At 34.6% G+C, this 16,969-nt stretch overlaps 1 protein-coding gene and 1 long non-coding RNA gene across 3 annotated transcripts; one reads left to right on the forward strand and one right to left on the reverse strand.

Moving 5' to 3' along the window:
- Positions 1 to 535: 535 nt before the first annotated feature.
- On the reverse strand, positions 536 to 5,441 carry LOC111377397 (zinc finger MYM-type protein 1-like). The gene is made up of 3 exons (XM_023000485.1): positions 5,271 to 5,441; positions 1,195 to 1,893; positions 536 to 1,087 (listed from the first exon to the last, which is right to left on the reverse strand). The coding sequence occupies exons 1-3, from the start codon at positions 5,439 to 5,441 to the stop codon at positions 536 to 538; spliced, it is 1,422 nt and encodes a 473-aa protein (XP_022856253.1).
- Positions 5,442 to 10,914: 5,473 nt separating this feature from the next.
- On the forward strand, positions 10,915 to 15,154 carry LOC111383244. Of its 2 annotated transcripts, none has more exons than XR_002700724.1 (5): positions 10,915 to 11,400; positions 11,696 to 11,796; positions 12,033 to 12,418; positions 14,714 to 14,772; positions 14,904 to 15,154. It is a non-coding gene; the product is annotated as an uncharacterized LOC111383244 (long non-coding RNA). The 2 variants fall into 2 exon arrangements; XR_002700726.1 differs by having other exon boundaries at positions 12,330 to 12,418.
- Positions 15,155 to 16,969: the final 1,815 nt, after the last annotated feature.

The raw sequence follows: 16,969 nt of genomic DNA on the forward strand, positions 1-16,969 counted from the left end.
AGTTTTTCTTGTCAAAAGAAGAAAATGAATCTTGTGGGCATAAACAAGCTGCACAAAGTAGTAACTTTGTATTTACCTTTGAGAAACGATCATTCAATTCTTGAAGTTGTAAATCAATGACAGAGTAAAACAAATTTACTCGATAATGATGTAAATTTGTAATTTCTGGAGAATTACGCTGAGGGCGACCACGAATTGCAAGGCGTACAAACATATCATCCATGTTGGGTACATGAATGTAATGTTGTTGACAAAAAGAATATACTTCTTCCAACAAAGGAGTCCCACCCTTCGTCTCTCATTATTTGGAGTCGTCGTTTGCACAATCTCACCAATTGTATTGCATTCACAATATCTTGATCTTTTCTTTGCAATGCCTTTGACAGTTCATTTGACATCCCCAACACACTTTTCATCAACTGTAGATTAAATGCAAAATCAAAATTTTCTATCAACTCCAATAAATTTGTTGCATCGGATCTTTGATCACAAGAACAAGAACAAAATTCATCCTCAACAATCATTGCAAGTACATCTAAAACAGAAGAGAACATGGCAAGCAAGCTGACCAAAGAATTATATGTGAACTCCATCGTGTATCACCAGAGCACTGAAGGATCGTTTCTTGATTAAGTCCCCGTCCACTTAAAATCTCACATTTTTCCAATGCCTCAACAATAAAGTCTAATTGTTTTTCTCGAAGAAGATCACAACGTTTGGAAGATGCTCCAACAGTATTTATTACGTTCCCAACCACACGAAAGAAGTTAGTAATATGGATGTTCTTCTTTGCCATAGTCACAAGCGCAAGTTGGAGTTGATGAGCAAAACAGTGAATGTAAAAGGCACATGGACTCTCCTTCAAAATGAGTGTTTTCAGACCATTAAACTTACCTTGCATATTACTTGCTCCATCATAACCTTGTCCTCTCAATCTAGACATATTCAAGTTATATCTAGAAAATACCTTATCAATTGCAGCCTTAAGTGATAGAGCTGTGGTACTTGTAACATGTTCAATCCCTATGAAGCCTTCATTGACATGCCCAATATTGTCTACATAACGTAAAATAATAGACATTTTCTCCTTCATTGAAACATCACAACATTCATCAACTAGAATAGAAAATAGTGAGTCGCCAACATCTTTGATAATAACATTGATCGTTTCAATAGCACAAGCATTTACTATACCTTTTGAACATCAAGTGATGTCAATTTGCAATTGTGAGGAGCATTTTCCAGCGTGACGGCATTGATAACTTCATTATGAGCAGCCAAAAATTGCAACTGCACTAAGAAGTTACCTGGATTAAGAGAATCCTTAGATTCATCATGACCTAGAAATGAGTGCCCTTGTTGCAAAAGAACTCGAACACAATCAATGGATGTATTAAGGCGTGTAACATATGCATTTCTTGCTTGTTCTGACTGTTTGTAGAAAACTGATTGAATGTGTTGCTCTTGATTCATCAACACTTCACACTTAATGCGAGCTTGATTATATGCACTATCATGAAGCCCAACATGAGTATGAAGCCTTTTTTTATCTTTCCAATATGTAAAACCTTCGCCAACAAAAGACTCACCTCCACCTTGCTTTCTAGAACTTGTTCTGAAAAGATAACAATACAAACAATAAGCAGCATCCTTCTCTACACTGTACTCCAACCAACTACCGAACTCTTTAAACCACGAAGGATTGAATCGTCTAATTGTTACTCCAAATTGTCGTTTTGGAAAGTCATGATCTTTGGGCTGACAAGGACCCTTTAACATATATGCTCTTCGAACTTCATCTCGAATGTTAGCATTATAATCCAAAATAGGTATCCTTAGACTAGGATCAGTTGGAAGTTTTGTGACATCAAATTTCACATTATTCGATACCCCCTAATCAACATCCACATTATTTGATACCCCCTCATCAACACTATCTACGTTCCTTTTTCGTTGAAAGTATCTATTCATTTGATATCTGAATTTAAACATTTGATATCCAATTATTATTTGAAGTGAGTGAGAATAATTCATAATGACAAAAGGATCATAAATTCACAATTTTACAATTTCAATTCGCAGTGCAATTCACATTTCACAATCAATCCAATTCACAATTTCACATTATCAATCTAATTTCACAATATCAATACATATAACTGACCCACTAAATAAATACTAATGTTGCAGAACTTGATTATTGCATTGACCACTTATTTAATTAGGTGAATAATTAAGACCTTATTAATTGCCCTTTTAAATTCATTCTTATCTCCACTAGCACACGATTTGTGCATTTATAGGGCAGTTCTGTCCACTGGTCTTTTTATTATTTTTCATTTCTGTATCTGCACTTATTTATACACTCCAATGTATACATACGCATATACTTGAATATACAAATCCTTTGTAATAGATATTTACGATTTTTGTTTATACTCTACTGTCATTTTCATTTTTTTTCCTGATCTTGTTTAGTTAAGATTTAGGTAAAAACTAAGAGAAAATGAACTACAACAATGAGAGGTGACTTCAGTTTCTTCAAATGGGCTGTGCTAAATTTTGTGTTTTGGTTAGTGGTTTTGTTTAATTCTGCTTCAATTTGATGAACAAACCTGAGATAAATTGAGATCCTTCTTGTTTATGATCTTAATTTATTGCTAAAAATGCATGTTTAGATTAGATTCATAATGTGAAATTCAATTCTTTTTAATATGAATAACTCATATAAGTTGATAACAATGCTACATCAACATATAGCAGCCAAGTTTATTTTTGTATTTAAGTGATTCAGTACTTGGAAATTGGAATGGTCTAATGAGCGAGTGCAGCACCGTTCGAGAAATATATGGAGAACTGCCTGAACTGGAGAAGGCTGTCAAAAAAATTCAGCAAATTACATTTCTGAATTTATTATGATCCAAAAATTGATGACAATCTAACTTCATAATTGCCAAAATCTGAAAATCAGTTACTATCTTCTTTCCAGGGGACTCAATTTTTAAATTCAGATCTTAACTTCAAGTCTTCAACTGGAATTAGAAAGATGAACTTAATCAATTTCTCTACACCTAACAGAGTAACAGCATTTCCAATTCCACGATAGAAATATAAACCCATGAGACCCATCAATAATTAACCAGTAACATTCATAAATTAAGCAAAATCGTAAATACAATTTTCAATTTTTAGAATTTTCCACACTTCATCTTCACTGAAACATACATTAGGTAAGTAAGGTAACCTTCAATCACCTTCTTAGTTCTTCGTTCTTCTGGGCTCCGGCTTCGGGTTTCTCCAATCTCCAGTGAATCAGTTCTTTCGTTGGGCAGCTTGGGCCGACAGACGCAGTGGCAGGCGGTGGACTGGACGTCTGGAACTGTTAGTCTAGAAGTCACCAGTCGGCGCCTGTGAGTTGGAGTAGCGACTAGCGACTAGCAAGAAGTGGCGATGGCATTGGGTCGATCGGTTGAGAGAGACGCGATTCAAGTTGCAAGGGTTTGGTAATGGGTGTGAATTGAACGTAAATGGGTTAATTGATTCAAGATGTCGGGTCGGGTCATTAAATGACACATGGACTGCAGGAAATTAGGCCTTTTTAATTAACCAGGCTTTACCCAAACCAAAAAAAAAAAATTTGTTTTGGGCCTACTGGAGCCCAAAAGTTCAGTGCGGGGGCTCCGCCTCTGGTTACAATAAATGTCGATTACATTTTTTCTTTCAATTTTTGGGGGTTTTCGTTGAACATTTTCATCCTGTAATTGTTGTCATTGTGATTTTTCTGCTTTATTGATTTAGATTTGGATTTGATTTCTGAATCGGTTCCTTTTCAATGGTTCTTCAATCACACTAATTTTTTCTTCAAGTTGAGTCATCAACGTTGAACGTAGTTGCTACATCTTTTATTTTTTATTTTTAACTCAAATAACCACTCTTTTTTTTTTTCAAATCTCTACCTATTGCTTTTGAAAAGAAGATTATTATTTAGGATTGTGCTTGTGTCGAATTCTTGCATTGATTCATGAATAACTAATAAGTTGCTTCGATTTTCATCTGCTAGGCTTCAAGATTGAGCTTTTTTGTTCATCTTTGGAATTAAATGATGATTGTGGATTTTTAGTCAAGAATGCTTGTTGGGTTTTACCATTCTTAATTAATCTTCTGTTTCGATTGATTTTCTTGATTTCGGGTTTTTTTCTATTGGTAAGCAGAAATAAAGTACATTTTTGTTTTCATGAATAAGAAATGGGGTACTTTTTCTTATAGATCCACTCTTACTGATTCCTTTAAGAGCACATTATTGTTAGCTTTTTTGCATAACAAAATTAAAATTTAAAATCGAAAAAGAAGAGGAAATAATAAAAGCATACTATTGTATTTTTTTTGTTATACTTCTTATTTTTATTATTTGTTTAGGGAACTTTAAAGTCAAGATTAGTTCAAAGTAAATTTCTTTTTTAAGTTCAACAGCTTATTATTGTGTTTTCTTCCATGTGGAGGGGTGAAATTCCTTAGTAGTAGATGATGATTTTTTCGTAAATAAAGTGAAGATTAAGTGGTTTAGTTTAAGGGGTGCCTGAGAATGCATTTTTTTGGGAGGATTAAATGTTATTTTTGTCATTGGAATTTCAATTGTAGAATAAAGTGTGACTCACTTAATTGAATATGAGACACAGGCTTGTCCAATGAGACTAGGAGTCTTCTTCCTGGGTCCTTCGATGGGAGTAATGAAGAGGAAGGGCTCCAATATTATGTTTAGGCCCCTACCTTTGGGGTAGATGAACAACTACATAAGACTCCAAGCCATATGTTCTTAAATGGGTCTAGCGAGGTTGTTTCACTTTTTATCCAGCAAGGCAAGAAAGGAACCAATCAAGATGTCATGCTTGTTTAGGAGTTTCTTTGCATTAAAGCAATTAGATCAAATATTATTATTGATATTGTTTCAAACTTTCAATTTTATTTAGTGGCTTCATAATGTTAGATAATCTAAGACAAGTTGTAGATAGAGAACATGTCATGTGATGTCAAGCCTATGATAATATTGTGTTATAAGCTTTTGGCAATAGATATTGTTTTTAATAATATAGTAGGTTTTTTGCGCTATTTTTTAAGCTCAAAATGTCAATGTTTTTTACTACCACCTTTTTTTTTTTCTAAACAAACTCTAAATTTTATAGATCAGCCCTCACATATGGCGGAGGAATACCATGAATACAAACTCCACATTACAAATTCACTTTAAAGACAAACTTTTATTAATGTCGTACATATGGAAAATGATTTCTATTTGATATAAATAACTTGGTAACGGCCCCAAGAAGATCTGCCATATCATGAAATGTTGCCGTGCTTCCATTTCCACCTATTTTAGATAATGCGTCTGCAACTTGATTTGCTTCCCGGAAAACATGTCTGAACACCACTTCTCTTCCAATCATGAGATCATTTATCTCCTCCCATGCTTTCCAAAATTTCCATCTTGTACATCGTTTATTGAGGAACCAGTTCACAATGACTTGAGAATCACTTTCGATTATAATCTTTGGGAAATTTCGTTCTACACATATGTGGATGCTTTCCAAAACAGCTTTTAGCTCCGCTCATGTGTTAGTATCGTGACCATAGAAAGTGTGAAAAGCATAGATGAACTCTCCATTATCCGCCCTGATCACTCCACCTCCACTACAATTACCAGGATTTCCTATGCAGCATCCATCAATGTTTAATTTAACCCAGGTAGGGAGAGCAGGTATCCAACGGACAAATTTAGTGACTTTATTTTGTGGTTTTCTGAATTGGATTCCCAAATTTCGTAGTGCAATACAATCGAACGAAGATAGTCTAGATACCTTAGCCGCATTGGCACATAGTTCACCCAACCACCACTTCATTGAAGCCCAAATCTGATCATAATTAATGTCCACACCTTCCATTTTTCTTCTGCACCTTGCTGTCCAAATCGCCCAGAAAATCAGAACAGGAGAAAAGCCAATAATCATACCTACTTGGGACGTTTTTGATCCCTTGGAGAACCAGAAATTCATTCTTTGTCTCCAGCCCAAAGATGGAGTGTTAGCGATGCCTGTCGTCGTCGATATCTGATTCCAAAGAAATTCTTCCAGGTCGCTGCCATCCAACAAATGGTTGAGAGACTCACAGTGAGGTGTACCACAACATACACATTTTCATGCTAAGGTGATCCCCACCATTTGTATTTTTTCATCCACAACGAGTGCATTTTGTATAGCTTTCCAAGTAATGAAATAGATTCTTTTTGGAATTAGTGGATGCCATACCCATTTATCCCAATCTACACTCTCCCGTTTGTCTCGAATGAGAGGGTTTCCAAACAACTGTATCCACTCCTTCACGTAACTTTGGAACAAAGTCTATAGCAGCTTTAGCTAAATCATTCCCGATTAATTCTGATAAGACATCTTCATTCTACCCCCTTGAGGTCACCACCGCATTTGGCCTCAAATCAGGTTCCACTATCTCCACCAGGTATGCTAATGGTCCTAGACCAGACCAATTTTCTTGCCAGAAATTAACATCTCCGCTTTTTATGTGCCACACCGAATTTTCAATTACCGTAGGTATCAAACTTGCTATGCTCTTCCAAAAAGGTGAGTTTAAGGCTGATATCTGGATCTCGTTGTATGAATTGTGCGGAAAATATTTTGCTTTTAGGAACTCTTATAGTAGAGAAACAGAGAAACAAAATTTCCAAGCAAATCTTGCTTTTAGAGTCACTTGTACTTCTGCTAAGTCTCGAATGCCTAATCCTCCTTCTGATAATGGTTTGGTAATTTTTCCAAAACTTACCCAATGTCGCTTTACTTTACCATCTGCCTCTCCCCAAATAAAATTTGAGATTAAAGAATGAATTTGATGAATAACCCCTTGAGGTACGCAAATAACCGATAAGATATGTATAGGCATACTTAAAAGAACATGCTTTACAAGAGTTAATCTTCCTCCAACTGATAAGAGTAAAGATTTCCAGCCAGATATTTTCTTTCTCACCTTCATAATCAGCGGCTCGAAATGTCTGATACATAAACGACCTGGGGCTATTGGAGCCCCCAAATATCTGATTGGAAAAGACCCTTGTGTGAAGTTACTCAAACGGAGTGATTCATTTTTCCTCTGCAAGGACATGTGCTTTGAGAAAAATATTGCTGATTTCCGGTGATTCACTTTCTGCCCAGACATATTTTCATAAATGCTTAGGATTTCCACCACTGCTTTAATAGACGCTTTATTGCCATTACAAAAAATAATTAGATCATCAGCATATAGTAGATGAGAGATACGAGGTGCCCCAACAGGGAGAGAGTAAATTCCAATGCGTTGTTCCAAACAAGCCTTTCTTAACATGCGTGTAAGAGTCTCCTCAACAATAATAAACAAATATGGAGAGAGGGGATCTCCTTGACGGATTCCCCGGGAAGATTTGAAAAATCCCCGATAAGTGCCATGCATCATCACCGAGAATGAAGATGCGTCAATACAGTTTTGTATTAATTGGTGAAATTGTGTAGAGAAGCCGAAAGTGTTTAAGACTGCCATCAAGAAATTCCATCCAACCCTATCGTACGCTTTCATCATATCTACTTTAAGCATTACATTTCCTCCTCGTATCTTCCTGTTAAAACTCCGAAGTAATTCTTGTACCAAGGTAATATTGTCAAAAATACTCTGACCCCCGATGAAAGCCCCTTGTTCCTTCGAGATAAATTTTGGAAGTAGAGGTTTCAATCTGTTCGCAATTATCTTAGCAAAGCATCTGTAAATCACTGAACATAGGCTAATGGGCCTGAAGTCTCCAAAGCCACCAGGACCTTTGACTTTTGGGATAAGTACAACGTAAGTTGATGTGTAAAAATTGGGTAGCATAGACCCACTAAAGAAATCAGCTGCAGCCGCCCAAACATCTTCTTCAACGATACCCCAACAACTCATATAAAAACTCGATGAGAAACCATTAGGTCCCGGGCTACTATCCTGTGGAATGCTTTCCATAGCAATTTTAACTTCCTTGCGGGATGGAGCCTCACACAATCTGGTATTATCTTCCAATGATATGCTCGATGTAAGTAATGAGTTCAAAAGTTCAACCCTCGGTACGACATTTTCAGTCATAAGTAGCTCATGGAAGAATTTTACTGCTCCATCGTGAACTGCTTGCGGGCTGTCAAGTGTGGATCCATCCTGTAATGTCATGTTGTAATACCAAGATTTTTTCCGACGTTTTGCAATTGACGCATGAAAGAACTCGGTGTTGGTGTCCCCCTCCTTTGGCCATTTCACTTTGGTTTTTTGTGCCAAGCAAATTTCTTCCCACTTAATCCAATCCTTCAATTCAAATCTTGTTGCAATTAATTCCTTTTCGTCTTGCGCATTTCCGAAATTTAAGACTTGATCTTCTAGTCTAACAATTTTGTCTTCTAGATCCACAATGTGACATTTGATATTCCCAAAGCCGATTTTGTTCCAATTTCTCAAAATTGGTTTTAGCCTCTTCAATTTTTCTCCAAGTTTGAATAAACTTGAGCTTTTAGTTGGCTTCTCCCAATTTTCTTTGACAAGGGGTAGAAAGTCGGCATGATCTACCCACATCCGTTGAAAATAAAAAGGTGGTGGACCATAATGTTCTTGCTGCACCAAAAGTTGAACTAACAATGGGCAATGATCAAAGCTGGATCTAGACAAAACCTTAGCACAAGCCATTCCAAAGTGGGTTAGAAAAGAATTATTAACTAAAATTCTGTCCAACTTTTCCCAAATACAACTTTTTCCTTCTTGTAAATTGCACCATGTAAAAATAGTGCCTTCTGTTTGGAGTTCTTGTAGGCCACAGTTTGATATACAATCATTAAATTCCTGATTTGGGAGATCTGGTTTTGGTGTCCCACCAACCTTTTCAGCATCGCTACGAAATATATTGAAATCACCACCGACTATCTAAGGTATGTCTTGTCGTTGTATAGAAACTAACTCCTTCCATAAATCTACACGACCAATTTGAAAGTAGATCGCATAAACCACAGTGACTAGACAAGAGACTCCATCCTTAGTAAATATACCAGTGATATGTTGATGTGAAACCATTACTTCCTCAAATAATAAATCATCCTCCTAAAAAAGCCAGATTTTCCCATTGACTAAATGATTAGAAAAACAATTGTGAAGATGTAATCTGCACGCCCATCTTCTAATCTTCAAAACAGATTTACAGGTTCCAAAATTGCTACAACACTTGGATTAAATTTAACCATTATATCATTGAGTTGGGTTCTTGATGTTCCCAGACCTCGAACATTCCATATCAATATTTTGTCTATCATTTAGAAGAAGTTTTAGAGCGTGTTATTACCTCTGACAGCATTACAAATTTTTTCTTCTTCTGACGTTGAGGTATGGTGGTTCCTTCCTGTCTCATTTTTCCATCTTCACCCTCTAGGTCCTCGCCATTTGGACATGTGACAGAAAATTTTTTCTGATGCAATAGTTCAGAAAAATCTGCAATTTGATTATCATTCAAATCCACTTGACTTGGGGCTGCACCAAAGTGTTCGTTTTCTGTATTGGTTCCTTTGAAATATTCACTTCTACTTCAATCGCCTCCTGCACGTGTTGAATACAACTTTCCTGTTGTATTAAGTCTCGGTGGTCACCAAATTCCTGGGGAAGAAGATCATTCTCTGTGTTTCTCTCCAGTGATAAGCACCCATCCTGATGTTGAACAAGAATCTGTTCGGTGAGTTTGCCATCTTCTTCAAGCAAAATAGTCTCCACAAGGGAAGGAGGCGTTTGTTTTTCTGGCTCGTCCTTATTCTCATTCATACCGGTTAATACTTCAATCATTTTCCCTGTAACCTGATTTTCTGTAGATGTTGGATCCAAAGATAATTTGTTCTTTGATGTTTCCCCCTCTTCCATTGTGTGTATGATAGGTCTATAAAATTGGTGCATACAATTTTGCTTTATCAGATTATCTTCTATTTTGGTTCTGTCGTCCACAATCCTTTTTCCCTGGATTGATTTAAGTTTCCTGCAGGTTCTATCAGAATGGCCCTGGAAATGGCAGTGTTGATAGAATACTGGTAAAGTTTCATAAACAGTTTCTTGATGGTGGCTCGAACCATGCCCCGGAGGGCCAATCCAGAAAGAATCCAATCTTGGTTTCGTCAGATCCATCTCCACACATATTCTTGCCCTCGCATGGCATGAACCACATATCGTGGCATTGTCACACTTTAGAAAACATCCGATTCCCCCAACCAAAATTTGCAAAGTTGATTGATAGAAGAAATTTGGGGGCAGTCCAGGAAGGAAGACCCATACCGGAGCAAAAGGAGGTTCTTTGTCTTCTCTAAAATCCGATGTCCATTTGAACAATCTGTACGGCACGCCATTGATGTCACATATCTCCCTTGACTAGGCCGTTACAAAATCTGCTTCGTTGGTAATGCGTATCAAAACATGTCGCGGATTTCTCATGGCCCCAGTTACTGGCATCTCCAAGAGTCCCCATCGTGATTTGATGTATCCCCGAATGTCGTTAACAGATGGGCGTTTCCTCAAGAATTTGAGAACTATCGCATACTTCAGAGGCTCAGACGTTTTTTGGATTTCTTCATGTGTGAATTGATACCATACTTGGCCATCAGGACTCGTCTTTGGCTCTTTCCATGGAATTTCAATGTCTGGCATAGAAGTTGGCTTCCCCACCACTATATCAGCAAAGGTTCTTCCTCTATCCATCGTAGCTATCACTCCTCCGCCACCCAGTTCTGTAGGTGGCGGCGCCCTAGGGTTGGCCATGGTGGCTGCCCTAGCAGAAAGGAAAAATCGCCCAAGATCTCCAAAATCGCCCCTCCACAAATTTCGCACTTACCTAATTTCGTACTTACAGCTAATTTTTACTACCACCTTATTTTCCTTATTCTACAATGTTTACGGAACCTCTGCAAGTTAGGTTCGATCCGCTATATCCTAAAGTTCTTACAACTGGAAGTTAGGATTGTGTTATTTTTGTACTATCTTCCAATTTTAAGTGTTTTAGCAATAATCATCTACCTATTTCGTAAATTCAAATTCTTTAATGTAGCTATGCTGAATTTTTATTCCCAAAGACTGTCCTATAGCTTCTATCGCCTGTCATGCCCAAGGAGAAATTTTAGTTGTAGCTATAGTTGTAGGCCACAAGGTTAGAAATTTCAAACATTACACTGCCGTTAGTTTAATTTTGGACTCTCTTCACTGTTGTTGACTTTGTGATATGTGATAGCTATACGTGTGGCGATACAACAGGAGAGGAGAGGCTTCCTCACCAACAATTATCCTTCAAACACGCTGTTCACTCTGAGCTGTAGTTATTCCGTTTCGAAGGTGCCCAAAAAATATAGACACTGTAGCTTGTTACCGACTAATGATTGTATTCATTTTTCATTGTTGCATCTATTCAATCAATTGATGCACTTTACATTAAGATTCTTCATTTTGTAATCATTCTTTATTGCATTGTCATTTTATAGATTGTAATTTTAGGTACAATAAAAGTATAAATCACAAAAAACAAAAGGGCAAATTGTATGTAGTATTATCCTTCTACATTTTTTATGATTTGGTGCATTTAAACTTTATGAACTAAGTTCCAAATTTATTTAGTTTAATTTGTTCTTAGGGATGCAAATATCACAACCTTGGCTGCTTAAACATATGGCATAAGAAAGCATTAGAAAAAGTTGACGCTTATCATGGATGGAGTGTACTTCTTAATAAGAGGTAGTATGTTTCATTCGATTTCTGGTGATAATTCTTTCACCGGTGATGCATGTTGTTCACTCTGTGTTTACGGTTTACGAACTTTGACCGAATTTTTTTTTGTTATTTTCATCTTTTGCCTCTACTTTTTTATGTTTTTCTCCCCTTTTTTATACATGTAATTTTTTCATTATTTTTCTTCTAAGTGTAAGATTTACTGATTTACAGTTATGTTTCATCATATGCTCATCTTCTAGAATAAGAAGTCATCTGGGCTTGGAAGATGCGAAGACAGAAGATGTGTCTAAAGACAAAACTGTAGCTGAAACTCTTGAGAACCTCTATTTTCCTTAATGGTTTTTGAAAATGATGAAATCTTTATAATTAAATTTATGTAGAAAAATTAAAAAGATTAGTCTATCATTTGAAGAATTCTGTTTATATAATTGATACCGATCTATCCATTCATAAATGTTTTATATTTCAAGCAAGAAAATTATTTGAGTTTCCCAGCTGGCAAAGCCAGATAAAGTTATAAAACAACTTGATGTCAGAACAAATTGCTGCCTTACACTGGAGTATCATGTGAAAGTTGAGCTGCTATGGCTGTGGGAAGTTTTGTCAACTGCAATGCTGTTCAAAGGTTCCATTTCTGCTTTGCTCTATTTAGAATAAATACCGCAGCTATATGTTCATTCAAATAATGTTGTCACAAACATGGATGAAGTTTGATTGAATATCATTTCATATGCATTTTTTAATGAATGTGAGATGATGAAAATAGGAAATGCATGAGGCATATGTGGAATGATGCTGAAAACAGGACTTAACTCGTTGGTGAACAAATCTGCACAAACACTATACAAAATAACATTACAGCAAATTAACTTTCAAGCAGACCCATTGTCCTTCTGGGACTACTATTTTTTTTCTTCAAACCATGTATTGGGCCTTAGCAACTCAGAGGTTATCCTTTAGATCTAAAGCACATGGGTAGATCGTACCATACAAACAATCAACAAATAGTGATTTCCTATAGAAGCATAGAAAGTTAGGGGCAGATTTGCATTCAACTCTTAGCCATCACAAAATAGAGAAATGCACAGCTCAAGCACAAGTGTTTGCATGTAAGAAAACTTCTAATGAGGTTTTTATGTTTATAGTAGAGAATCACTTTTGATTTTATCTAGGGAAACCTACTATGAAAGTCATGCACTTGCTTCAACCATTGTTTAGAAATATAGAGAAAACAGAAGATCTAGATTTATTTTTCATGAAGTTAGAGAAGTCCATGATGGGCATCTATGGAAGACTATGATGGGTAGTAGAAAGGAAACGGATTTCTACTAGATATATCGACATTATTAAAGATATGTATAATGAAATAGTCTTCAACATGAGATGTTCTGACGGTAGTAGTAATGAATTATTTTTTCTTCTTCACTAATAAATCGACTAATTAACTCATGTTTCTCTAATCAATTCGATTTCTAGATTGAAAAGATTGATTTGCCTATGACTGTAGTTCTGCACGAGCATTATGCCTCAAGTTCTCCTTTTGCCTTAATCATGGATGAGCTTAAGAGACATTAAAGTTGAAGTATAAATCCTTTGTAGATACATTCTATTAAACAAATTGGTTATTCGTGTCTTCTTTACTTGAAAATTGCCATTCTATTTGTGAAAGACCAAAACATTACTAAAAATCCTAAGAATCTCTACCTTTACTTTGAAGTGTTGGATATCTTCTAATAAGATTTTCTTCATGTCTCGTCCAAATGACACTTCCACTAAAGTCCCATGTTTTCCACCCTCTTCATCACATCACTTGAAAAATTTAAGAGAACATTTTCTTCTGTAGCCATAATTAATAAAATAGACAATTGCTATACTCAACCATAAAGATCATAAACAATTGATATCAACACATTCTAAAAATTTTAAATTGGGTGATGTAGGACAGCCTTGTACAATATTGGCTTTCTTGATTTCAACCAGTTATGACAAAACTCTTCTCAAACGTATTTTTGCTTCTACTTAATCTAACAATTGCCTATTGAATGAAAATTTGGTTCTGGTGAAGTGTATTCTTTGTTGATATTTTAAATTCTAGGCAATTTGTTTTGCTCATTTTATTTATATGTTAAATTATTCTATTAATTTTTTTACGCTATTTATTTATTACAAGCACTTGTCTGCTAAAATGTTATAATCTGGTTTGTATGTTTTTTGCGTCTTTCATTCTTCAATGTCCTTCTATTCTCTTATATGAAAAGAATAGTTCTGCCCTTGGAAAAGGTAAAATTATGGAGTTTGCAACAAGTTCTTATACTTTGAATTTTGATTGTATTTTATGCTGTGCAGATTTTGAATTTGCACATTGGAAGGGTATCATGTAGCTATGAAAATACCAAAATAGGATGAGTGAGTAATTTGTCCCCAAATAAATCATCAAAACAAATGGTTTTCTCATCTCATAATAGTAGCCAATGTTTATTCCGTTCACCACTTTGGTTTTACATTGAGAAACTAATTCAGATAAAACAGGGGAATATAAAGCTATGAGGAGCAAAAAAGTTAACATGTATTAGTATTCTTCATCACTTAAAAAAAAAACTCAAACTATTGGGGTAGAAGAGATTCACGCACAAAGGAAAAATTCATCACAAAAAAAAAAGAAGAAACATAAAATCTATTACAAATTTATTCGCAAGGCACGAAAACCATCCAACTGTGTTTAAATGAGATGGAAAACCACTAAAACTATTGAAATCATGCATAAACCCCAAAAAACAAAAAAGAAAAAGAAAAAGAAAAACCAACTTGTTAGTTGGTTAATTTGCAGGATCTTGTTGCCTCGGTGGAGTATGCTATTTACTGCTTCTACGCAATTTTACTCTCCAAAACACTTGTTAGTTGGTTATTTTGGTCACAACAGAAGAGATTCGATTGAATCTGGAAAATGTGGAGTTAGACGTGCTTGGCTCATGTAAAAAGGTAAACCATATTGCTAAGAACACATTTCATTCTCTTGTTATGGATATGCTTTTGAGCTTTTAGTGATTCATCGAAAGATTTTTTTTTTTTTTTTTTTTATTGAAGTTTCTTTCCGCTTTTACATGTTCTAGGTCACAATATCTATGGATGACCCTATTATTCGTGATGGAGCTGGTAAGAGGAAAGCCATAGAGGGAAGACATAAACAAGTTTGTGTTTCTTCATTCACCTCGGTATTAAAAAGCTTTAGGAGCCTTGAGGTAAAAAATACTGGGTCTTTTGACCACTTCAATTTGTATACTTAGTTTCATATTCTCATTTACTTTCTATATGTTGATACATATCCTTAGCAATAAAATTTGCCCATTTCTATGATTAATTATTTTGGTAAAAGTTTCTTCATAGTTGTGCTTGTCTTCACATGAGAATTCTGTTAAAAATGTCTTTTATTATTATCTGGCGTCTTATTACTCATGAGACTATACAACTAAAATTGATTTTTCTTTTGCTTTGAATAAGTTGAGAGCATATATGGATATTTCTCTTTAGATTGCTCCTTTCAGCAGGCCTGTGAACATAGTTGAGATAATAGTTCTGTTGGGTACTATATATTACAGTAAGAAATTGAATGATTTAGCATTCTTTTCCCTTTTGGTTTCATCAGTAACTCCATCTTGCAAATTGAAGGGTCGAATACCTGGTGAATTTGATGATTACCTTAACATCACCTAAAAATTAAAAAAACCCGGGCGTTGCACGGGCAAAGACTAGTGTTATGAAAAGAGGTAAAAAGAGAAGAAAATATAAGAGTCAAAACTTTAGTATGTATTATTAAGAACCAATGTTGTGTACTTATAGAGTTCAAAATAAGAGCTATAATTAAAATGAAATAAATTTTCTAAATTAGATAATATTTATTTATGTATCATGATAATACTGAATAATCATTAATAATTATCTCATTATTTCACAACACTCCCCCTTTGATGATTGTTTGTACAATAACTATCTCATTGAAACCTTGTTCGGCAAAAAAAAAAAAAAAAAAAAAAAAAAAAAAAAAAAAAAAAAAAAAAAATGCCAACAAATAAAAAAGAGTACAAATAATTTGGAGTAATAAAATGCTATTTCGTTAAAATCTTGTCAAGAAAATTCAGTGGGATAAAACTTGATCGAAAGAATAAAAGTACAGCTATTCCCCCTGATTTCATTTATTGTATCAAGCTATCAAAGTCTTGTACATCAATGTCTTCAATATTACAATTTCTGGTGAAGTACGTCTCATGTTGTCTTGCATAATTGTCAAATAACACTGTCTTCATAAGAGATATTTTTCATCCTTTAATAACTGTAGTAACAAAATGATTCGAAAAATAACTATTGTTGATCTCTTCGAGAGTCTCAATATTTAATTTCAATATCCACATGACATAAGTCGTATGTTTTCCTTCAGGGATAAATACAAATTCATAAATTACACATAATATATTCTTCAAAATATGTGTTATTTCAAGAGACGTTATATTTTACTATCTCTTTTTTAAGAGCAATATCAATATTCTTCTGAAATATTGGAATCATAGTGTCATGCTCTTCATGAGCAAAAATATATTATTATTTGTATAAAAATTTACTCTTCGAAAGTAAAAACATAATTTATGTTAGATCGTATTTAATTATGTTCTTCGAGAATAAGTAAAATCTAACTAAAATATCTGTTAATAATAGCGTGCTACTTCAAAAGCAATAATATTCTTTTATAATTTTGACAATTCGTGCTAATTCAGGAGCACCAATAAATTATTGTTTAAAAACATTAACTCTCTATGAGTATGCTTTTGAGGCAAATATTATATTTGCAAAGTTGTACTTCTTTATGAGTACTTTATATTTTTCTATTGCTTCTTCAGCAGCAATATATCAATATATTTATTTGAAACATTAAAATTGTAATTCATGCTCTTAATAAGCAATATGTCAATATTCTTTTAGAATATTTAAAATCATAATTCATGTTCTTTGAAAACAAAAAATATTCTTCTGAAATATTGAAAAAAGTATAGTTCATATTCTTCAGTAACAAGTAATAATTTTTAAGAATATTAATTATAATGTTGTGTTACTTCAAGAGCAACAACAAATTATTTATAATAGATAGATCTATGATTAATATTCATTTCGAATATTAATTAAGATG

Source organism: Olea europaea, chromosome 3 (assembly GCF_002742605.1).
Source record: "Olea europaea var. sylvestris chromosome 3, O_europaea_v1, whole genome shotgun sequence".
NCBI lineage: Eukaryota > Viridiplantae > Streptophyta > Magnoliopsida > Lamiales > Oleaceae > Olea > Olea europaea.

Excerpts from the sequence above, each read along its gene's own strand:
- LOC111377397 (XM_023000485.1), bottom strand. The coding sequence starts at position 5,441 with ATGATTGGAAGAGAAGTGGTGTTCAGACATGTTTTCCGGGAAGCAAAT. Across the intron at positions 1,894-5,270 it reads ATAGAAATCATTTTCCATAT|GGGGTATCGAATAATGTGAA; the intron begins GTACGACATTAA and ends GATGTTGATTAG. Across the intron at positions 1,088-1,194 it reads CATCACTTGATGTTCAAAAG|GAGAAAATGTCTATTATTTT; the intron begins GTATAGTAAATG and ends GTTTCAATGAAG.